At 36.4% G+C, this 25,989-nt stretch overlaps 1 protein-coding gene across 1 annotated transcript in view; it reads left to right on the forward strand.

Annotated features, from left to right (window-relative positions):
• Positions 1-17,628, forward strand: part of LOC108043824 (insulin-like receptor) — a 125,520-nt gene extending 107,892 nt beyond the window's left edge. The window contains exons 9-12 of the mRNA XM_044457403.1: positions 7,280-7,394; positions 7,452-8,090; positions 10,486-10,787; positions 12,001-17,628. Of these exons, the coding sequence (XP_044313338.1) occupies positions 7,280-7,394; positions 7,452-8,090; positions 10,486-10,787; positions 12,001-14,499 (3,555 nt within the window). The 3' untranslated portion in view covers positions 14,500-17,628. The remainder of the gene's footprint in view (positions 1-7,279; positions 7,395-7,451; positions 8,091-10,485; positions 10,788-12,000) is intronic.
• Positions 17,629-25,989: the final 8,361 nt, after the last annotated feature.

Raw genomic sequence — 25,989 nt, forward strand, 5'->3', positions numbered from 1 at the left:
CTGTGTGCAAAGGAACGAAGGGTGTGTGCAAAGTTTAAAACTGAGAGACTAGTTCGGTTAGAAACAGACAGACGGACAGCAGACGGACAGCAGACGGACAGCAGACGGACAGCAGACGGACATGCTTATATCAACTAAGGACGCGATTCTGATTAAGGATATATATACTTTATAGGGTCGAAGATGTCTCCTTCACTGCGTTGTACACTTTTGACCAAAATTATAATACCCTCTGCATGGGTATAAAAACATTTTAGCATAAACATTACGTGTACCGTTTGAAGTGGAGTATATTTGGGTGTGAGTGAGAAGGGTAGTATTGTCTTTTTTGATTGACAGTGATTTCATTCATTCCATAGTTGTACAGCTGTTGATGAGTACAGCAAAATTGGTGTGCAGTATACTTACTGAACAGTGAGTGAAATTTCATGACTGGTACATACATACATATATAGATCTCGTGTGTATGTATGTCATAGAAAGAATACGATTAAAAAATTGATTTGTATTTTCGTTTCAAATGTATTTATTATAAAATAAAGAATTTAAAAATTATTTATATTTTAATAAAAACTAATTATAACAATTATTTTATGTTAGTAAAGAAACTATATTTAAGTTATTAATATTGGAATAAAGGAACATTAGTTTATTTAGCATGTCTTCAGTAGTGGCAATTTTTAATTGCACTCATCTGCACAGTTGTACACAGTCAACACACAAGCTGTACAGCGTGTTTAAAAAAGGACAAATGTTGTGTTCACTCACGAAGACTAAAACCATATACTGTACTCACTCGAAGTGAGTACACTGAAAATGTTGTACTATCGTCTTCTGTCCTATATAGTATACTGTACAGTAAAGAATGAGTGCAGTATTTATAAGAACACTATACTACTGTACAGATCTGTTATGCTACAAATGAGTACATTAATGCAGAAGTCTATTTCATACTTCTGTTTTGTGGGAGTCTGTATATTGATAATTTGTTTATATTATAATTTATTTTAATTTTAAAAAATAAGTACCCTAAAAACTGAGAGCAGACTAGTTTGCGTAGAAATGGACAGTCGGACCTGGCTAGAGCGATTTGGGATAAGGGATATATGTTTAACGTGGTCCAAAATTTTTCCTTTACGTGTCTTCTGTCTAAAACTATATTACCGTCTGCAAGAGCAAAAATAATTTATAGAAAAAAACAATTCTGTCGATGTCCATGGTGATGAAACTTCGGGTCGCAAATTCGAAAGCGTTAATCTAGTATTTTACATAAACTTAAAACAATAACTTTTCAAAAACTGTACATTGAGAACTGTGGTTTTCTAAATTTATCTCAGAAACAATTAAATTCAATAGTAATAATTTTAAACAAATTGATTAGGGTTAACAAGAGAGGAATCATTATAAGCATAGCAAGCACCCCCTTAACCGTAAAAACAGTTACAATGAGTTTTCTCACCGAAGAGTTCCGTGAAGGTCGTCCAAAAGCAGTTGGTCCCAACAAATATTATTAAAATTATGAGTCAGGTATAAGTCTTGTATTTTGAGTAGTTTTATTTTAGGGTCTCACTTTTCGTATTAACATCTGTTTAAGGGGGTATATACCTTTTTCATTTTCAAAAAAGAACAACTTCTTGAGAATATTTCCCAAAATTTTCATAGAGATTTGAGCAGTAGAAAAAAAGTTACAGCGCTCCTAGCCGCGCGTCTCCTCCCCGCCCAAACCCAAACTTGAAACTTTAAACGCGAATATCTCGAAATGGTTTTTTTTTTAAAATGACTTTGCGGTGATATGGATTGACGAAAAACTACTGAACCGATTTTCTTCAAATTTTTTTTGAAATGTTCGTAATGAATTTTATTAGTACTTGAACGATCGTTTTTTCATGTAAAAATTTTTATTTCGCCGAAATAAATAGTTTTGTAAGAATTTTTGAGTCCAAAAACGTCATTTTTTGCATTAAACGTTCCCGTATGCACAAAAAAAAAAAAATTTTTAAAACGTTCGTTCAAGTACAGGATACTACTTTAAACTAATGAAATATTTTTATTTTTTCGGTATCAGTTGACCCATTTGTCCTGGGGAATTATCACCGCAAGGCTCTTTAAAAATAAGGCGTTTAAGGGAAACAGCCAACCCTTAAAAACTATTAAATATTTTTTCAAAAATGTTTGCATAAACATTGTCAACAATCTAAACTTTCAGAAAATATAATCATTCATTTAATAAAAACAATAGTTACATACATAAAAAAATCCAAACTCTCCTATTTCTTTCGACAAAAAAAGGTATATACCCCCTTAAGTAGGTTGAATATCTGGTTAATGGGAGTTTTGTGTAAAATATTGTTAAATTCAATATTGTTTGCATTGATGTTCCTTTTTTTTGAATGTCTAGTGTTTAATTTGGCGTAATCTGTCCTTCCTTCATCGGTGCATAAATCGTTTGTATCTCGGCCCAATAATTTATAAGTTGAGAATTCTGTCTTTATGGTAAGATCGCTTACCCTGCATTTTCAGGTGTATGTTCGTTCTAATCTTTAACAATTTTGTTTTCTTCCTTTGTGCTTATGTTTTTGGTATTTTTGTTTAGAGCTAAGAAATCGAAACAATTAGCTTGAGAGCAGACGTTAAACACAATATTAAAGCTACTATATAATTTTACAACTGGGAGCACATAGAAATATTTTACTATAGTAAATAGGGTTTCATAATGATCATTTCTTGGTTTTTTCTTGGCTTTCTTAAGTTTCTGCGGATCATTGAGAAAAATGAGTCATGGTCCTTTAGGCCATGATAAAGATTTAATAAAGATTATTCAACTTGGCCCTGATTTGTCAAACATTGTTTAAATTTCCATTTCCCGATCCTGTTGTTAGTTGTTTTGGAGGTAAGGGTTTATTGTAGGGAGGGTATCTGTGAATAAAGTGTGCCTATTCCGATAGTTTGATCTCGTTGAGGATTAGATTATGCATATTCTTGGCGTTAAAAGTAATGAAGGGAATAAATGGTACAAAAATCACATTTTTGCCAGTTCAATACCGTCGAAAGGATGTTTTTTATTTGTTCAATGGCATTTATAAAATGAACTGAAAGTGGAGATTCTTGCTAACTCGAACGCTGAAAGAGCGATTGGGGAATTGGGGAAAACTTTAAAGCAATTGCGCTTGGCGAATAATTGCTAATACCTATACAGGTTCGTATCGGACCTTTTTGATAACCACGTGTAATAGTCCTGGGAATCCCAGTGATACCTCCCAGAGATAAAGTCTCTAGTATTATGAAGGCGCTTTATGTTATTAATGTGTTGATAAGTGTGTGTTATATTTCGTTTTATGAGCATCCCAATACCTTGTTTGAACCAAGTGTTTTGGAGTAGATTCTTCATATTCTTCTTTCGGGGCAAATACAATTTTGAAATTGTATGGTAGATAAGTTTCCTGCAAGCATAAGAGTTTATTAATGAGAAGGATAAGTTCATTGTAGATACTAAAATATAAAAAAAATAGTTTTTTTTGAGAATGTATTAGATTTATTTATTGTTTATGTTTACTAAAGATTTGAATATGGGTCGAGAACATCCATTGATGTATCGGAGTATATTGGATGGGACAATTATGTTTGATACACTGGACGAAAAAGCACTGACTTGCTTATTGTTCGGAGTGAAGTCGTCGCAGATTAACGTAATAAAAACTGCAGCTCAGAAATGTATGCTTGGGAAAGCTATTTAACGATCCCGCGGACAAGCCAAAAGAGTCCAGCTGTTTAAATAATTTCTTAGATTAAATCATGGTTAATGTACTAGTGTGCAAAATGGATGTGTGTTAAGACGTTTTTCTGTTACTTGGACTCAGCAAATCGTTTAAAAATTTGGTTATAGCAATCGAAAGGAGAGAACAGTTACCTTTCCTTTTCGATAAAGATTTTGGAAGAGGCAGACAAGATAAAATTTGAGGCGAAGGGTCTGAAAGAGTGGTATTAACCAACAGAGTAACAACGACAGCTCAAGGAAAAATAACGCTTACCGTAAAAAATTTTATTTACGTCGACGGTATTGAAATAACTATGTTTTTCAAATAAGGAAATATTTCGATTGAGCTTCTGAAGGTGCTGTATGCCTTTCGCCGCTATAGCGCAGTAATAACAGATTGCCACAATGAAGAGATTGTGTACTGTAGAAAAAGCAAAGATTTGTTTACAGTTCACATGAACCCCAATAATTGCATGCAGTAAAAAGCGAGGAGCGACGAATTTAAGAAAGGACGGCTGGAATGCAGCTTTTCTGCAAGAAAACAGCTATTCTTTGTTTTATTTGCTAATAAAAACTAACAAAATTAGTGAAAACAAGAAAGGAAAGCTAGCTTCGGGCGGAGCCGGAGTTGATATACCCTTGCAGAATATTCTGTAAATTATATTCTCAAATATTCCGCCGTTGTCTGAACTTCCTGATTATTTAAATCACCTATCCGTTATTAAGTCCGTTGCAAATAAGTTTTCCGATAGGGATCAGTTGGTAGTTCTAGGTGATTTTAATATACCTGGAGTTACTTGGTCCACTGAGGATGGATCGAATGTCTTACTACCTATAGCACACCATGATTTTATTGGACGGCCTGCTTGACATATCTCTATCTCAAGTAAACCATGTTCAAAATTCATTAGGTCGCCTACTTGATTTGTGTTTTGTATTAAATCCTGAAGGTGTGTTTCTGTCCAGAGTAGCACTACTTACGCAACCTGAAGATCCATATCACCCTACAATCGAACTTTCATTTGATACGGGTAGAGTTATAGAAGAAAAATCAGAAAAATCCAAACGAATACATTGTTTTCGCAAGGCAGACTTTCTGAGGCTAAATAATTTTATTTCTGGCTTTAATAGGTCTGATCCTTACTTATGCAATAATATGTCCGATGCAGTTAATGTTTTTTACACTGCAATAAACTCATTTTTTAATTCCTGTGTTCCGAGGTACTAGCCGTAAATTTCCAATAATTCACCTTGGTTTAGCAAAGAGTTGACACACTTAAGAAATGTAAAGGCCAAACTTTTTAGGAAATATAAAAATACCGGTTCTCAATCTGTTTTTACTAGATATTTAAGTGCTCGGTCAAGATTTACCGTGCTTAATGCTCAGTGTTATAATAGTTACTTAAACCGTTGTAAGGTCCAGTTCTCTCAGGACCCGAAACAGTTTTATAATTTTGTTAACAACAAGCGTAAATCTAATTCTTTTCCTTCCTCGCTGTCGTTCGAAAACATGACGGCAACCACAGATCAGGCAATAGCCGATTTATTTGCCCAATTTTTTCAAACGAATTACTCTACTTTACATTATTTATCACAGCCTTATTCTTACACCATGTCCAAGTCAAACCTCATATTCTGTCCCATTTTAACAGAAAGCTCTCTTCTTTTGGATCTTCTTCGTATTAAGCCTGTTTATTCGCCAGGGCCCGATGGTATTCCTGGGTGCGTGCATAGGTATCGCGCTAAGGCCCTGTGCAAACTTCTTCACAAGTTGTTGACCTTATCTCTAGAAACCTCCCAATTCCCAAATATTTGGAAGGCATCATTTGTTATTCCTCTTTTCAAAAAAGGTAACAAGTTAGAAGCCAGTAACTACAGAGGTATTTCTAAGTTGTCAGCTATTCCTAAGCTTTTTGAAAAAATTATTACTCCTCATTTGCAGCACCTTTGCAGATCAATCATTTCTCCGTGTCAACACGGATTTCTTAATCGTAGATCCACAATCACAAACCTTCTAGAGCTCACTACATTTGTGATAAAAGGCTTCAATAGTAGTTTTCAAACATACGTCATTTACACTGACTTTAGTAAAGCATTTGACTCTGTAAATCACTTCTTATTCAAAAACTTGACCTGTTAGGTTTTCCAGTTGATCTGCTTAAATGGATTTCAAGTTATCTGAATGGCAGGCAAATTCTCCGTGTTACCTCCGGTGTCCCACAAGGGAGCCGTCTGGGTCCGTTACTTTTTACATTATTTATTAACAATCTTCCCTCAATTATAAGTCATTCTCGCGTACTTATGTACGCAGATGATGTTAAGTTGTGCCTGCAGTATAAGGCCATTTAGACTTGCAATCCGATTTAGATAATTTTCAAAACTGGTGCCGAGATAATTTACTAAATTTAAACGGTTCCAAGTGCAAGCTGATGACTTTTTATCGGGCCAATCCGATATACGCGACTTACACGTTAAGTGGCAGCTCTTTGGATAGAATAACTCTTGTAAACGATCTTGGCGTTCTCTTGGACCCTAAACTAAAATTCTCTAATCACATTTCGTCCATGCCCAGAGGAGTGCTTGGATTTATTAAAAGGTGGTCAAAAGAATTCCTTATTTTACTAAAACTTTATTTATTTCGCTAGTCCGTCCGATTCTGGAGTATGGGTCTCCCGTCTGGATTCCACAATACGGAATACATATTGGTCGTATTGAACCTGTACAAAAAAACTTCCTTCTTTTTACTGGGATGCAAATTTTAACTTACCTTCTTATTCTAGTAGACTTCTTTTGATTAATTTACCCTCCCTAGCCAACCGTAGAACGATGCTTGGTACTATCTTTATTTATAACCTTATACATGGTGATATTGTTAAGTCGGTTAAACTTTTCTGTGCCAAGTAGATTAACTAGAAATTATATTCCCCTAATTTTAAATCATTGTAGATCTATCTATGCCTCGCATGAGCCTTTCAGAGTATTATGTTCTGACTATAATAGACTTTTTCCTGTACTCTCAAATCTTGACTCTCTGCCGCTCCTAAAACGATTAATACTTGCTTCATTGGCACAAGATTGATCTAAATATTACTTTTTTCCCCGGACCTTTACCTTTATTTTCTTATCTCGCGTCTATCTTATCGCGAATCGTGCCGTACGATACACGGCTGCGCCCTCGGTCGGTTGGGCGTGTAAGTGGGCCGTAGGACTCCGCGAAAAAAAAAAAAAAAATGTATTCAATTTGAAATGGGTACTTAAAAAGGATGCCTAAACAGTTTGTGCATTTTTAGGTGTTCATGATTTTATCATTAATCATATTTCAGGCATTACGAAAGTCCCATTAAGTAATAACAATTTTATAATCAGATCTCGTTGTAAATGACAAAATTAATACTGAGCGATAATATTGCAATAATATTGGTGATTACAAGAAAATTTGCAAACTTACCGATGGAGACACTGTCGACATTTTAATATCCCTATTATAAATATTATATTTATTTTACTTTCTTCATTTATATACAGAACGTTACCTGGAGCTATCGTGAGGCACCTAACGGCAAACTATCACGCTTCTTTATAAAAGCAAAACTGATAAGCCGACCATCAAGAAACCTTAACCGAGATTACTGTGATGAACGTAAGCTTAATACCCTTTCTTTTAAGGAACGTATTGTTTAAATTGTTTTTCGTACAGCACTTGCTAAGGCTATGGACAACGAGTTGCCGGCAACGACTCCCACCAAGAAAATACCGGATATATTGTCTGGTGACTGCAAATGTGCGGAGGGCTCCAAGAAGACCATAAAAAAGGACTTTGACGACCGGACCCTTCACACCGGTATGGAGTTTGAGAACACGCTGCAGAACTTTATATTCGTTCCGAAAAAAAGAGAGAACAAAAAAGAATTAACTGGCAACAAAGATGCAGCCGAAGGTGGAGCACTTGATTCCAATGCTATTCCAAACGGTGGAGCTAAGAATTCATCTCGCCCAAGACGAGACATCGCCCTGGAGCCAGAGTTAAATAATATGTATGGGAGTGTACTGCTTCGCCATGTTCGCTCCATCACAGATAATCCCGACGTCAACCTCGAAAAAGGTGACGAGAAAACCTATAAGGATGAGGAAAGATTGTCTACGAATGGAAAGTTCTTTGAGGTGTTTGGAAAGGAGTTGCCGCCCAACCAAACGTCTTTCGTTTTTGAAAATCTGCGCCACTTCACACGCTACTCCATCTTTGTGGTAGCCTGTAGAGAAGAGACCGCCAACGATGAGGGTAAGGGCCCGTTCTGCAGCGAATATGAATCCGTATTTCCAACGACCAAAAAGAAGGGTAAGTGGACCAAAAAAAATTTTAATTTATTTGCCATTGGTTGACTTTATTTATATGAAAAAAATCAGTTTAGGAAATAGAATCTGTTTTCATTTAAGTCATAACTTGCACCTAAATATTTGGAAACAAGAAAGCTAACTTCGGCAAGTGTATATATGTAAAGTTGGTATTATAAGTGGTATATTTAAATTAACAGTACGCTGAGATATTAAATAAATGTTCAATCTTTACAGCAGCGTTCTTAACTTCTAATTTTAACTTAAGCAACTGAAGACAACTTTAGGCAACTTTGACGACTTTTAAATGCGACCGCTTCTTACGACTTCCTTCTGCGAATGAATCTCCGTCGTAATTCCTTCTCCGGTTTCTCATTAAGCTGTTCTCTAGATCGCTGAATACCATTCACAACGAGGGAGTTGTATACTAGCTGTCCTCTTTTGCCTTAACCCTTTACATATATCTTTGCAGATATAGCAAATTCCTTTTGTAGTAATTTATACTTAACCTAGGTGATATTATTAATGGCTAACGGCTATCTTACCTACGAAGTGAGATTTTCCAAATAAAAGAGTCCCGATGAAGAGCAAAAATTAAGTAAAGAAGCGGACAGTAGGAAAGAAGTTTCTAACAGGTTGCCTTTTAGACATCTCAGTAAATCAGAAAACCTTTTTTTTGGAGGTTTATTCTTTTTTTTAGTTTTTTGATTTTCCTATATGAGCTATATGATATAGATGTCAGATTTAATTTAATTAAAACAGTAATTCCATAGTATTTTAATATTACAAAATCCCAAAAAACAGCAAAAAAATTCAAAACAACAAGGTTATACTTTTTTAATTTTTTGCCGAGCCGGCTCGTTGCGACTTATATACTGATGCTGTCTTTCTATTGCAGGTAATGTATAAGTCGAAACGAGCCGGATCGTTTAATATAGATCCCACAGGAACAATCGGAAAAAAAAATTATAAAAAGTTTAACTTTGTTTTTATTTTTTTTGGTTCTTTGGGATTTGGTAATTTATACTAATTACCGTAATTCTACGGTTTTAATTAAATTTAAACCGGACATCTACTTCAAATGGCTCCCAAAAAAAATCTTAAAATTAAAAAACAATCTAACTATTACTTTATTCCCCGGACCTTATTTATTTATCAAATTATTCTTTTGAGATATAGTAATTTTTACTATATCAGAATTAGCCTTTTTGTTTTGTCAAAATCGGATAACAATATAATATAGCTGCCAAGAAACGATTGCAAAATGCAGCGCAAAATCGACATAGCTTCATTGTTTTCAGTAATATAGGCATAGAAATCGAAATGTAGTCGTTTTGTAATAACTGCAAGGGTATATAAACTTCGACTTGCCAAAGTTTGCTTCTATTCTTGTTATAAATTGTTTTCAACTTGATATGCGGCTTAAAAAAGACTTGCATTCATGCACTCGACCCTTTAATAGCGTTGAAATCAAATTCGTTTATTTATTTATCCAAATGTCTCCAAAAGCTTCCTTTCTAAATTTGTACATTTTCAGATAGTAATAATTATTATAGCCGTTACTCGTAGAGTAAAAGGTATATTATATTCGTTGGAAAGTGTAACAGGTAGAAGAAAGCTTTTCCGATGTGTAAATTGTATATATTCTTGATCAGAATTAAAAGGCGAGTCGGTTAAGCCATGTCCGTCTGTCTGTCCTTGAAATCTCGGAAACGCATGTTTATTTTAAAATGATGCCACGCCCACCTTAACGCCCACAAATCACCAACACTTTAGAGACCTCAAAGAGGCCAGGTATTGGTCGGAATATGTCAAAACTAGCACAAAAATACTTATTTACTTATAATCGCTCCATTGCTTTGCAAGTTTTTAATCATTTTATGTGCTAATTATGACGTCATTGCATATTTGAAAACGGAGTTTTATATTTGAGAGAGCGGTTCTCCAGATATTTCTTTCTAAAATTTATTTATTTTGAAATAAGTTAGCTGATAGACGTCGTACTCGTCTTTCCTTGTTTAATTTATAATCGTATTCCATCTGTTACTAAGGTTCTAATGTGTATCTTAACAACAAAACTCGCTTGCAAATGAAAAAAGTTCATTTATGTAGGCTCTGCTAATAAACTCGAAAAACTACAAAATCAAACCAAGAGAAACGGGCCTTTACACAGCAAACTGAGCTGGTAAAACATCTGAAGTAATAATTTGTAAATCGCATTAATCTACGAAACAGTAGGGTGATGCTGCTTTAAAAACACCCATTTTTCTATTTGGCTCATATGACTTTACTACTTCCACAAATAAATCCAGTTGTCTAGCTGAGTTTTAAGCAACTGTTATTTCCATATTATCGATTTGTCTTAAAAAATACTTATTGTTTTGTATTTGCTCTTATAGAAAATGCTGACAACATTCTAGACGTACAAGTTCCAAAATTTGCGAACAACACGAAGTCCTCGGTACGGATCAGTTGGGCACCGCCAGCCGATCCCAATGGGGAAATTCTTACCTACGAAGTGGCATACAAGCTGCAGAAGCCCGACCAAGTGGAGGAAAAAAAGTGCATCCCAGTGGAGGACTTTAACCAGACCGTCGGATACTATCTAAAGCTTAACGAAGGAAAATACAGTATCCGGGTGCGAGCTAACTCTTTAGCTGGATACGGAAATTTCACGAATGCGAGATACACCGAAGTCGAGGTGGGTTAAACAATTATTTTATCCAAACAAAATGGGGGAAATCCCTTCAGCTTTTGACCATTCAAATTATTATTTTCTTATAAAATTGAAATGTTTAAAAATATACAAATTTAATTATGTACAAATATTAACTTATACAAAAACTTATGGAAAAACTGCTATATTGATCCAATTTAAAAATTAAAATAGCTCATCTCTATTAATAGTAAAAAGTATGAAAATCTGAATGATAATTAATCTGCAATTTACAAAACTTCGTTAACCAATTAATAAATTATTTAATAAATTATCCTTGCAAAGGAATTATAATTTTGATCGGAAGTTTGTAACGCAATAAAAAAGACATTATTGATCCTATAATTATATACTTAATCATAATCGGAATGAACAGTTGAGTCGATACAGCCGTGTCTGTCTATAAAAAAATTGCGAAAAATGTACATACGTAGTGTGGATGGGAATTTAGTTATGGAGTTTTCATAATTATTAATAGGAAACTTGTTGTAGGAAGGCCATAGGGATGTAGGAGGCACAAACGAAAATCTGTTTATCGTAAGTTTAAATGTAAATTGTGCTTGCAGGAGGTAAAAGTAATTTAAATGTATTTAAAAACAAAATAAAATAGCCGTTTTTTTTTTTAATTTTTAAAACTTAAATACAAAAAAAAAAGATTCTTCCTGGCATCATCAACAAATAATTTGTAGCTGGCATTGCATACTATTTCTGGGCCTTAAATGAAAGTTCTTATATCTGTTAATCGTAGAGTAAAATGGTATATTCTGTTCTTTCAAAAGTATGTAAAAGATAGAAGAAATGATTAGGTTTAATACCTATGTTTGACTTTATGCCACTCCGTCTGCTTATACGTCTCATATATAATAGCTAGAAAGTTGGAATTAGGCATGCAGATTATAAAAAGCACAAAAATTACACATGCCCACAACTCGCGAAATTCGGTAGTAAAGATTTTAGGCGGTATATATTTATTCAGTCGAAATTTTTTTTATCAAATTTAACAATTATATTAGATGTAATTACAAATTAGAGTTTTACATGGTACAACGAGGTCATCGGGTATAGAGGGACTTTTGTTTTACTTTGGTGTTTTGCGGGGACAGATTTTAAAATATCATTTCGAAAGTACTGAATAATTCTAAGTTAATTACATTGTTTTTCTGACTGACAAATATTTCCTTTTTTCTGTCCCAAACAGGCCCCGCTGAACTATACAAAGTACTTTTTGTGGTTATCGGGGATCGTCGGTATACTGTTGATCGTCGGCCTTACGGGCTACGTCCGACACTTACGTAAGGAAGTTCCGCTCAACGACTTCCATATAAACACAGAAGTGAATCCGTTCTATGCAAGCATGCAGTATATCCCCGACGATTGGGAGGTGATGAGGGAGAACATAATCCAGCTGGCTCCTCTAGGACAGGGATCCTTTGGCATGGTGTACAATGGAATTCTAAAGTCCTTTTCCGGAAATGGCGTGGATCGGGAGTGTGCCATCAAGACGGTCAACGAAAACGCCACGGACCGCGAGAGAACGAATTTCCTAAGCGAAGCAAGCGTCATGAAGGAATTCGACACACACCACGTTGTTCGATTACTGGGAGTCTGCTCGAGGGGTCAACCCGCTCTGGTCGTTATGGAGCTGATGAAGAAGGGCGACCTCAAGTCCTATTTGCGAGCGCATCGGCCTGAAGAACGGGATGCGGCCATGATGGCATATCTTCATCGAATCGGTGTAACTGGAAACGTACAACCTCCTACTTATGGAAGGATTTATCAGATGGCCATTGAAATTGCAGACGGCATGGCATATTTGGCTGCCAAGAAGTTTGTGCATCGCGATCTTGCCGCACGCAATTGTATGGTGGCTGAGGATTTGACAGTAAAAATAGGCGACTTTGGCATGACTCGAGATATTTATGAAACGGATTATTATCGCAAGGGAACCAAGGGTCTGCTACCAGTGCGGTGGATGCCACCGGAGAGCTTGAGAGATGGTGTCTACTCCAGTGCCAGTGATGTGTTCAGCTTCGGAGTGGTGCTATGGGAAATGGCCACTTTGGCGGCGCAGCCATACCAAGGATATACTAACGAGCAAGTGCTGCGGCTCGTCATCGATGGCGGAGTAATGGAAAGGCCGGAAAATTGTCCGAAAGTACTCGATCGCCTAATGGAAAAGTGCTGGCGTCATAGGCCTTCGGCCCGACCCAGTTTTCTAGATATTATTGCGTATCTCGAGCAACAATGTCCGGATTCGAACTTTAAGGATGTTTCCTTCTATCATTCGGAGATGGGACTGCATCACCGTGAAAAGGAGCGAAAGGAGCGTAGTCAGCTAGATGCGTTTGCTGCGGTCCCCTTGGACCAGGATCAGCAGGACGCCGGACAACAGGAGGATGCGACTACACCTTTGCGGACGGAGCAGAATTCATCCTTAGATCAACCGGCCGAGAGCCCAGTCGCATTAGTAGATGATCACGCAACTCACTCGCCGTTCAGCCTGCAATCGGGATTTATCGTAAGCAGTACTCCCGATAATCAAACTGCAGTGCCAACTGCGTTTCAGAATCTAACAAGGCAAAGTGATGATGCAGCGGCCTACGTTCAACCAGATCCGGCCACTTTGGTCGAAGAAAAGGGATATGAGACCTACGATCCAAGTCCAAAATGCGTGGAACTACCGACGAGCAGAAGTGGCAGCACTGGAGGCGGAGGAAAACTCAGTGGAGAGCAACATTTGCTCCCTCGAAAAGGCCGACAGCCTATCATAATGAGCAATTCCATGCCGGATGATGTCATCGGTGGATCTTCTCTGCAACCCTCGACGGCTTCGGTAGCCAGTTCTAATGCAAGTTCCCAAACAGGACGCTATCTCAAAAGAGTGGTGGCGGATACGCTCCGAAATCCAGCCAACATGATTAACCGCCATCTGTTTAATCACAAGCGAACGGGGAGCAATGCCAGCCATAAGAGCAATGCATCCAATGCTCCGAGTACCAGCAGCAACTCCAATTTGACGAGTCACCCGGTGGCCATGGGCAATCTAGGAACCATCGAAAGCGGTGGGAGTGGTTCGGCAGGAAGCTTTACAGGAACACCCCGCTTCTACACACCCTCGGCAGCACCCAGCGGTGGAGGTGTCGCGATCAGTGACAATCCCAACTACAGAATATTAGACGAATCGGTGGCCAGCGAACAAGCCACGATACTCACTACCAGCAGTCCCAATCCGAATTATGAGATTATGCATCCATCAGGAAGTCAAATCAGCGCCAACCCAAACTATGTGCCCATGAAAAAGTCTCCTGTTCAGATGGCGGGGGTAACCATCAGCCAAAATCCGAACTACCAGCCCATGCAGGCACCGTTGAATGCTCGGCAAAGTAGCTCTGAAGAGGACAACGAACAGGAGGAGGACGATGAGGACGACGATGAAGACGTGGACGATGAACATGTGGAGCACATTAAGATGGAGCGGATGCCGCTAAGTCGACCCAGGCAGAAAGCGGTGCTGCGACTTGAGCCGCCTCGCAGTCGGAGTGCTAGCAAAACTAGGAAGTCGCCTACTAATCCCAACGCTGGAGTCGGAACGACCGGAGTCGGCAACATGTCAAACCTTCTCAAAGAGAGCTGGCTGCGGCCAGCGAGCACGCCGAGGCCTCCACCCCCCAATGGATTTATCGGAAGGGAGGCATAATTGTTCATATCCGAAGTTCCGTTAAAAAACCTTTAAATAGATTAGCCGAAAGGACGTATAAGTGGGAACATTTTGAGGTAACTCAAGCTTCCTTGACTTTGACTCTTCCCTATGCCTGAAAACTAGGGTGGGGATATTTTGAACTGAAGAAAAAATGTACAAAAATCTAGAGTCGGAAAGCAATATATTGTTACTTTTTAGCAATGAAGCCTCAAAACAAAGTTTTTTAAGCAATAATTGTATTGGTTAAATCATTATCTAATAATAATAATAATAAGGATAATACATTTTTTATTGTGAATTCTCTTTAAATATTTTTTACCTATTTTGGAGTTCCTTCAATCTTCTTTGCCTTTCAACATAATTGAAAAAATTGAATTAAATAGAATTATATTTTTCTCATCCTTGTTTGAGGTTTTTGTAAGCGGTTATATAAAAAGAAATACAAGTTATTAACCACGGGTAAATTGCTAAGAACCAGACAAAGATTGCGTACCGTAAACTGGACTCTTTGTTCAAAACATCGAACCACCCTGACCGCACATGTATATTAATTTCGATTAAGCCTATTTATGTTAATGTATTCGTTTAGTATTTACTATACATTTTTTGTTTGTTTATATGAATGAAGAAGAACTGTTAACGCAATACAAAACGAGCAGAGAACGATAGTAAAAGCAGATAACGAAAGAAAACGATAAAAACACAAGCAAAACAAGTCCTACATGCAAATAACAAAAGTACAAAAGCCAACAACCAACCAACCTAAGTACCGTTTAAATAGACATATAAATTCTACCAATTATAACTTATAACTCATACCTACTACGTATATTAATTTTGATCATTTTTATCTAAACCGTAAAGAGGAAAGCGAAAGTAAAAGAAGAAAAACAACAGAAAGCAACGGAACGGAACAACAGCAAAAACAGAAATAGTGTAACTATAAAACAGCAAACAAGCAATACAAAAACTGAACAACTGTCTTCACTGAGTTAGCTAGCGATAGTTTTAGTAATCTATATTCCTAGGTACACATTACTTTATTTAAATGTACTCAGATAATTTTTAACAATGTCTTTCAATTTTAGCACGTTTACACCACCTGATTTTTTTTTATAATTATTTCTACATACATTAAAAGCAAGTTTTATGTTTTGCTTGATTGTTCATATTTTACTTATAATTTCTTTTCTTTGTATGAATAATTTTAATATTTATTTTAAACCCGCCCCTGTAAATAGAAATTGTAAATGAAGCAAGTCGTATAGGGTAGCAGGCAAAAGTTTGATCTGCTCTGGTATATCTGCATCACTATTGACCATAAACCAGAATCAAACAAATTCTATTTGTATCTAAAACAATATTCGCTGAAGCCAAGCTTTGAAAAAGGATTTAAAAAGTAAGAGGAAACCATAACGTAATTTCAAACCAAGAGCTTAAGTAACTGATGCATCATAATTATTGTATACAATCTGCTGTCGTTTTTTATACAACACTTGATATATATGAAGCAAAGTCATTTTGTGTACTAACTTAGATAAAAAAATCTAAACAAAACAAAAAATCCATAGGACCGTACCACATTTTTCACTAGACATAAACAATCTGCCATACCCCGTTAACTCAAATATGAAAAAGAACTCGGACCGATTTTGTTTTTTTTTTGTAAATTGAATTATTCAACAATAGCGCATAGGCAAAACAATAGACAAATTATATACCACATATATTTACACATAATTAGGAACTGAACGTGATATGTTTGCTGAGTGTACTATCCTGACAGTTCTCCGATTTCTAGCAGAGAAACGGAACTCAAAGTCCAATCTAGTTTCATGAACTAACAACAAAAGAACACAACATTCTCTGAAATAAGCAATAACCCACTTTAGCAACAACAATAACATTTATATTGTCGACAACAACTGCAACAAATGGAATTTTTAAACGAAAAACAACTACAACAAAAGTATTCGATATTTGCCTTCGCTCTTTATATTATTATATATTAAACTATACAAACACATATATTTAAAGACTAAATGAAACAAGGAAAAGCAGAAACAAACAAAAACTCACGCATCTGCAACGTTTTTTGTTTTTATTTGATAAATGCATAGCGAAAACAAGGAAACTAAATATTTAAATGAATTATACAAGTTACTTAGATCGTAGGCCTTGTAAGAAAAATAGTGGGCGAGAGTTATGTAGAGCAGTAAGCCGGAGGAACCTTGAACTAATTTTGATACATAAAGTAAAAAGGAAGAAAAAAACTAGTGCTAATTATATAAACAAAACTGGGAAGCAAGCGATATTTACACTGAAACTGAAGTAAAAATTATAAAAAAAAACACAAAAACAAAACCATTATATTAATTTAACTATGTAATACGCTATATGCATAACGAAACAATAGATACGCTACACAAATACCCATGCACACAGACACCCATACACACACGCATTACACACACACCACATACACTAAAAAGACTGAAAGATATAGTTCCTTTTGTTTTTATGTACATAAAAAATGCGAAAAGAAAAAAGAGAAATTCTAACGAAAATTGTAAACTTAAAAAGATGCAAATAAGGGGGAAACGCGTAAAAACAATTGATGGAATTATACATTAAACGATTAAATTTAAATAAAACAACAAATCAGCAGAAAAGCATTATGCGACATTACGTAACATGTATATTTAGTAGTCAAATTAACTAAATTTGTTGTAACAGAGTGGAATATGAGCGCTTTCGAGACAACGCCAAATATCAACTACTTATATAGCGATATATAATAAGGATTGTTGGCTATGGGTCGCGGCCGCTCCTCGCTGCTTTTTTGTATATACATGCGAACATCTATTTAAAATAATACCATTTAAACAAATTATTGTAAACTTAATACACATAATCATTATAAACACAATAGAAAAGGATAAAAAAACATAAAGCTTCAATATTTTAATTATAAAAATAATGCTAAGTTAACTGTTTCCTGTTTGTTTAAGCAAAAAACATTATAATAAAAAGGAAATTTAAATAAAAGCAAAAGCTACAAGTAACAAATATAATTGATTCGCATGTTTCTAGCTCACCAGAAACATTGGGAATAGAATATAGGTAGTTAAATGTTTTTTCATTGTGTTAAAAACTTAATTTGCACCTTTTATTTAAAAACCCTTAATAACGAAGGCATTGTTCAGCCCTAAGGAATCATAAAAAAACAAGAAAGGAAAGCTAACTTCGGGCGGAGCCGAAAGTTATGGCATTTCCAATCGTTCAGTTATATGGCAGCTATAGGATTAAGTCGGTCGATCCTTATGAAATTTGGTAGGTGGGATTGATTGATACTGCGTGCAAAGGAAAGAAGGGTGTGTGCAAAGTTTCAATTCGATATCTTTAAAACTGAGAGACTAGTTCGCGTAGAAACAGACAGACGGACAGACAGACAGACGGATAGACGGACATGCTTATATCAACTCAGTACGCGATCCTGATGAAGAATATACATACTTTATAGGGTCCGAGATGTCTCCTTCACTGCGTTGCACCTTTTTGACCAAAATTATAATACCTTCTGCAAGGGTATAAAAATATATAACTAGACAATCATATCAAAACGTGTGGTATTAAATTAACAAAAATCGTTGATAGATTTTGTATACAGCATAAGGAAGTTTAAAAGCTTTTAAGAAATTTAAATGAAAAGATATAACAAAAATCGTCTTTGACTTTCAAAGTGAACGGTCGTGTATTTTTCTGCGCTCCGGTTTTGTATTTTGTTTCGTTTAATCCCATCGGTGGGTTGTATCAAAACAATTTTCATTCAGTTATCCCTAAAGATTATAAAATGAAAGACCGATTTTTAAGGGGATACGGCCACAGCCCAAACCGTAAGAGCAAGAGCAGCCAAATTTTTTCACAGTATTCTATTGGGGGCGTGGGCGCCCACTAAGATCCGATATGTCCCCCCAGTGGCCCCAAACAGCTCCAACATCCATTATTCTGAGCAAAAAAAAGTTGATGTATTTAAGCTTAACTTCTAAAGTGGTTGGAATTTCGATATTTGGTTTTTTCCGAATTTTAGGTTTTGAAAAGGCCTAATTAGAAATCTAAAAGAAATTTCGATATCCCCCATAATTTGGGGCTACATTTAAAATTAACTTTTCGATTTAAAAAATCTAAACCGCTGCTCCGATCAAGATGATTTTTCGCTCAATAGTTATTCTATGGCCCAAATGCTTAAGTTTAATTTTTCAAATTTTTAAAAATTTTTTATTTTTTTTTTAACGAATTTATTTAGATTTTCTAAGTTATTGCGTTGCATTTTGCGGGAGCCTGTCAAGAGAGCGAAACCCAGAGAGCGGATGCCAAGAGAGCGACGGCCGAGAGAGCAACAGCCAAGAAAACTGATGAGGGGGAGGGGTAGTGCTGCATGGAAAGGGGAGGGGAAAGAGGCAATTTAAGTTAAATTTGTTTTGGATTTTAAAAACTTAATCTGCTGCTCCGATCAATATGATTTTCGATCAATAGTCAGTCATGTGGATCAAATGCTTAGGTTTTATTTTTCATTTTGTAGCAGAAGTAAGAGAATTATTTAATTTCCACCATGGAAGAAAATAGAAAATTACTACAAATTCTGTAAGCAAAGCCAAAATATTTCCAAGTTAAATTATAATCTTAAGATTCGAACTTTTGACCAAATACGTATGTACATATGTATATTTGGATATGTTTTGATTTGCTTATATGTACAATACATGTACATACATACAATGTGTGTGTATGTTTCTATTCGAAAGTAGATAATGTGCTTAAATACAAATAAAATGATTTGTTATACCCGTTTATCGATCAAATGTGGAATCTGAAAATAATACGTTACTTTGCTGTTTTTGTATTGGATGCCAATCTATTACTGTGTGTACAAAGGTTTTCGTTTCATTCAAAACAAGAAATTTAAAAATAACAAATTCCCATTTACAAACAAGAATACATATTTGTGCGCAAATTAAAATTGCATTGATAGCATTGTAACTGATAAAAAGTATACAAGCTCACGACTTTTACTTGGATCACTTTTATTTATTATATAGCTCTGCCAGTATCCTTCTGATTCTCTCTCTTGAAGGATCTTCTACAAAGGTTGTTAACACAAAGGTTTTCAAAAAACGCGCAAATAAGAAATAAGAAAGTCCTGACAACCCAATTTCCTAACTCCAAACTAATATTAAGCGAACGAGCAAAAAGTCGTATACAATACAATTTTACAAAGCGTTGGGGCTGAGATGGGTGAAATATTTTTTTTGGATGCACCTGGAGGGACAGGTAAAACCTACTTGACAAACTTATTGTTGGCAAAAGTTCGAAGTTAAAAAAAAATAGCCCTAGCTGTAGTATCTTCCGGTATAGCTGCTACCCTGCTCAATATGTAATATGGCTGCGGTGTTTAAAGATTGTAAGTTAATGGTTTGGGATGAGTGCACAATGTCACATAAAGGTGGGCTTGAAGCCATAAATAGGACCCTGCAAGATATTAATGAGAATACTATGTTGGTGGGTGGTATTACAGTCCTGCTAGCTGGAGACTTTCGCCAAACCCTTCCTGTTGTTCCAAGAGGTACTAAAGCTGACGAAATAAAGGCCTGTTTAAAATCTTCATTTTTATGGCCACAGATAAACAAACTAGCGCTCACGAAAAATATGCGAGTGCACTTAAAAGGAGACAGTTCTGCTGGTATTTTTGCCGAAACTCTTTTAAAAATTGGGAATGGCGTCCATCCAACAGTTGATGGAAAAATAGTTATAACATCACGCTTAGGAAATGTAGTCAAAAACGTTCAAGACCTTACATCCAAAATATTTCCTGACATTTCCAACATATCATGTAAAAGCTTAGATTGGCTATCTGAGCGCGCCATTTTGACAACGAAAAATGAAAGAGCAACCACTATTAATAATTTATTGCTAAACTCATTTGATGGTTTAGAAGTCTCCTATAAATCGTTCGACTCTGTTCCTGATGCTGATAATGCTGTTCATTACCCTGTTGAATTTTTAAATTCTTTGAATCCTCCAGGAATTCCTCAGCATAATCTGTCTCTTAGGATTGGAGCACCCGTAATGTTATTGCGAAATTTAAGTCCCCCTAAGTTATGCAATGGGACACGATTGCAGATAAAAGGTCTTCATAAAAATGTAATCGAAGCAACAGTATTTACGGGGTGCGCGAAGGGGGAAACAGTGTTTATACCCAGGATCCCATTAATACCATCCAGTCTGCCGTTTAAGTTTAAAAGGCTACAATTCCCTCTAAAAGTTTGCTTTGCAATAACTATAAATAAATCGCAGGGGCAGACTTTGAAGCTGGCTGGACTAGATCTTAGAGAAGATTGCTTCTCTCATGGACAATTTTATGTCGCATGCTCTAGAGTTAGCTCTGCCAGTAGCCTTATTATTCTCGCTCCTGAAGGATCTTCTAAAAATGTTGTTTACACAGAGGTTTTAAAGTAATCATATTAATTAACATTATTAAACCTAGAAAGTTTCAGTGGAATAGGTCTAATTGGAGATACCACATTAAAAAAAACGCGCCAATTTCTCTACCTCAGGGGTGGTGTGGAAATAGGAAAGTCTTGACAACCGTACTCAAAACTAATTTTAAGCGAACGAAGTCGCGCCGGGTACAGCTAGTTTAAATATATATTTAAATTCCGTTCGCTTCGCGAGTGAACTATAAATCTTTGTTCAGAAACTAATACCTAAAAATTGTTTTAATTTTGTAATTCTGTTCTGTGTTTTCTTTTCTTGTTACCCCGCCGTTTTTCTTTTGTGCGTTGTTCGTCGTAGGTCGTAGTGCTGTTTTTATATCTGATTGAAACTTTCCCAAAAGTTGTTTTTCTATTGCAGGTTGTATATAAGTTTTTAATTTTCTTTTATTGTTCTTTGGGATTTGATAATATTTAAATATTATGGAATTACGGTTTTAATTAAATTAAAATCGGACAAGCGATGGCAAAATGCAGCGCAAAATCGACATAGCTTCATTGTTTTAGTAATATAGGCATAGAAATCGAAATGTAGTCGATTTGTAATAACTGCAAGGGTATATAAACTTCGGCTTCGAAGATTGCTTCCATTCTTGTTTCAAATGACTTACTCTACTTAATATTATTCATCACAGCCTTATTCTTAAATCATATCCAAGTCAAATTAAATTAAAATCGGACAAGCGATGGCAAAATGCAGCGCAAAATCGACATAGCTTCTTTGTTTTAGTAATATAGGCATAGAAATCGAAATGTAGTCGATTTGTAATAACTGCAAGGGTATATAAACTTCGGCTTCGAAGATTGCTTCCATTCTTGTTTCAAATGACTTACTCTACTTAATATTATTCATCACAGCCTTATTCTTAAACCATATCCAAGTCAAACCTCATATTCTGTCCCACGTTAACAGAAAGCTCTCTTCTTTTGGATCTTCTTCTTATTATGCCTGTTTATTCGCCAGGTCCCGATGGTATTCCTGGGTGCGTGCTTAGGTATTGCGCTAAGGCCCTGTGCAAACCTTTTCACAAGTTGTTTACCTTATCTCTAGAAACTTCCCAATTCCCATATATTTGGAAGGAATCATTTATTATTCCTCTTTTCAAAAAAAGTAACAAGTTAGAAGCCAGTAACTATAGAGGTATTTCTAAATTGTCAGCTATTTGTAAGCTTTTTGAAAAAATCATTACTCCTCATTTGCAGCACCTTTGTAGATCAATCCACAATCACAAATCTTCTAGAGCTCACTACATTTGTGATAAAAGGCTTCAATAGTAGTTTTCAAATAGACGTCGTTTACACTGACTTCAGTAAAGCCCTTGACTCTGTAAATCACTTACTTTTTGTTCAAAAACTTGACCTGTTAGGTTTTCTAGTTAATCTCCTTATCTGGATCTCAAGTTATCTGAATGGGAGGATACAAAGGGTCCTTTTGAAATTCAATTTCTAAAATTCTCCGTGTTACAATCCAATCTAGATAATTTTTAAAACTAGTGCCGAGATAATTTACTAAATTTAAACTCGTAGAGTAAAAGGGTATATTGTATTCGTGCAAAAGTATGTAACAGTATATATATTCTTGTTCAGGATCACTAGCCGAGTCGATCTAGCCATGTCCGTCTGTCCGTCTGTCTGTCCGTCTGTCTGTCCGTCTGTCTGTCCGTCTGTCTGTCCGTCTGTCTGTCCGTATGAACGCTGAGATCTCGGAAACTATAAAAGCTAGAAGATTGACATTTTGCATGTAGATTTTAGGAGTTCCTACGCAGCGCAAGTTTGTTTCAAAATGGTGCAACGCCCCCTCTGACGCCCACAAGCCACAAGCTGTGGCCACAGTTTTGATGCTATTATGAAAATTTTAATTGATATGTATTTGTTTCGTCAATACCTATCGATTGGCCTAATTGTGATGGTTTTGCGATGGTTTTCATTTGTCAATACCGAACTATATCCCAATAACTATGCAAATCAAATCAAGTTAGCCAAATTGGAGGTCTGAGTCAAACAATGGCGTATGTGTGTATGCTGGTGCAGGACAAAAGCTGCCTGCGCTAAAGCAGCGCTGGTGCTGAGAAGGAGAAGCGCTAAGAGATCGCCGAATTCAAATTGATAATTTGAACTTTTTGTCCTGTGGTCACTCTAATTCACATTATGTTAATGCAAAATCTAAATCATTTGAAATGGGGCGCGCATTTTGTCTCTTTTTGCTCCTATTCGTTTCTCACAAGTGCATTCACCTGCGCTAGAGAGAGACGGAAGATGTGCTAGGCAGAATGCAAAGTTCTAGAAGGCACGGTTCGCTGTTAGCAAAAAGGGCGGGAATCCGTGCAAGTAAATTGGCGGTTATGAACTTTGCAGAGCTGCAGACTATTCTGCTCTCGCTTTAGTCTATGACTAACCATCGTATGTGATCTCTCTGCTCGTCTGCGATTGCGATTTTTGTCAGTTTTGCCTATCTTAAAACAAATCTCCCTTGGCCGGACAAGTGATGACCTTTCAAAGGGGCCCAATTTGCAGTTTTGTTGTGACGCTTGTGTCGAGGTTGCGAACGAGATGAAATCGTTCATGCGCCAAACTAAAGGCGGCCTAATGGGGCTGATTAGCTGTTTCGGAGTTGCTAGAGATAGTTTTCGCCGAGCTGATGATCTCCTCTCTGCGCTGGACGCGCAGTTTAATAGTCGTAAACTATTAAGCGCAAAAAGGCCGCTGGTGGTAAGGAGCAAAAGGGGAACAACCCGCAACCGAAATCAAAAGAACAACAGAGCATTCCGGCGGATCAGCAGCTGATTTCAGCAAACCTCAAATGTTGCTAAGATCAGCAGCTAAAAAAGATTCGGTATCCGAACAATCCGTTACAGAATGCATGCAACCAGGGACTTCTCAGAATTCCGATTTGTCCGTAGTGGTTTCACAATTAGTGGATCCACCAATCTCTCAGAATGTAGCATCACCACCACAAGGGACTACTGAGTCCGGACAACCGGCCCTAGTTGGTTTTGCAGAAACAATGTCTGCTCCACCAAAATCCCTTTCAGTGGTTCCACTAAAGAAACAAATTTTTGTTTCTCGGCTTTCCCCTGATCAAACATCTTCTGATGTATTGTCTTATATACAAGACAAAACTAAAGCCGATTGTAATAGTGTAAAGGTGGAAAAGTTTAAGTTTTCTTATGCTAGAGACATTTCATCTTTCAAGATAACTGTCCCTAACGAGCTTTTTGAAGCCATATGCTCGGGCGACTTTTGGCCGGATAATATGGTTGTAAAAGAGTTCGAGGCTAAGATAAAGAAGAAGGGGCCCGTGGGAGTAAAACTTCCTAGTCGAGGCCAAACCAGTGTACCAATTTCAAAAAACTAGCTTCTAACCTCCTTCTTTCCTATCAGAATGCAAGAGGTTTGCGTAGCAAACTCACTAAATTGTATTCCGATAGCCTTTCCTTTGCATCTCATATTATTGTGTTCACAGAAACCTGGTTAAAGCCGGAGATCTTTAGCTCCGAAGTTTTTCCTGGTAAGTACACAATATATAGGTATGACCGTCCCTCTAGACGGGGAGGTGGAGTCTTAATTGGAGTTGATTCAAACTTCCCGTCTGAGGAGTTAAATTCAATACCATTGAATTTATTTGTGTAAAGTTATCGCTTCGTGGTAACTTTATATACATAACTTGCTCATATATTCCGCCGTTGTCTGAACTTCCTGATTATTTAAATCACCTATCCGTTATTAAGTCCGTTGCAAATAAGCTTTCCGATAGGGATCAGTTGATAGTTCTAGGTGATTTTAATATACCTGGAGTTACTTGGTCCACTGAGGATGGATCGAATGTCTTACTACCTATAGCACAGCATGATTTTATTGATGGCCTGAAGGTGTGTTTCTGTCCAGAGTAGCACCACTCACTCAACCTGAAGATCCATATCACCCAACAATCGAACTTTCATTTGATACGGGTAGAGTTATAGAAGAAAAATCAGAAAAATCCAAACGAATACATTGTTTTCGCAAGGCAGACTTTCTGAGGCTAAATAATTTTATTTCTGGCTTTAATTGGTCTGATCTTTACTTATGCAATAATATGTCCGATGCAGTTAATGTTTTTTACACTGCAATAAACTCATTTTTTAATTCCTGTGTTCCGAGGTACTAGCCGTAAATTTCCAATAATTCACCTTGGTTTAGCAAAGAGTTGACACACTTAAGAAATGTAAAGGCCAAACTTTTTAGGAAATATAAAAATACCGGTTCTCAATCTGTTTTTACTAGATATTTAAGTGCTCGGTCAAGATTTACCGTGCTTAATGCTCAGTGTTATAATAGTTACTTAAACCGTTGTAAGGTCCAGTTCTCTCAGGACCCGAAACAGTTTTATAATATTGTTAACAACAAGCGTAAATCTAATTCTTTTCCTTCCTCGCTGTCGTTCGAAAACATGACGGCAACCACAGATCAGGCAATAGCCGATTTATTTGCCCAATTTTTTCAAACGAATTACTCTACTTTACATTATTTATCACAGCCTTATTCTTACACCATGTCCAAGTCAAACCTCATATTCTGTCCCATTTTAACAGAAAGCTCTTTTCTTTTGGATCTTCTTCGTATTAAGCCTGTTTATTCGCCAGGGCCCGATGGTATTCCTGGGTGCGTGCTTAGGTATTGCGCTAAGGCCCTGTGCAAACCTCTTCACAAGTTGTTTACCTTATCTCTAGAAACCTCCCAATTCCCAAATATTTGGAAGGAATCATTTGTTACTCCTCTTTTCAAAAAAAGTAACAAGTTAGAAGCCAGTAACTATAGAGGTATTTCTAAATTGTCAGCTATTTGTAAGCTTTTTGAAAAAATCATTACTCCTCATTTGCAGCACCTTTGTAGATCAATCATTTCTCCGTGTCAACACGGATTTCTTAATCGTAGATCCACAATCACAAATCTTCTA

Source organism: Drosophila rhopaloa, unplaced genomic scaffold (genome assembly GCF_018152115.1).
Source record: "Drosophila rhopaloa isolate 14029-0021.01 unplaced genomic scaffold, ASM1815211v1 contig_155, whole genome shotgun sequence".
Classification (NCBI taxonomy): domain Eukaryota; kingdom Metazoa; phylum Arthropoda; class Insecta; order Diptera; family Drosophilidae; genus Drosophila; species Drosophila rhopaloa.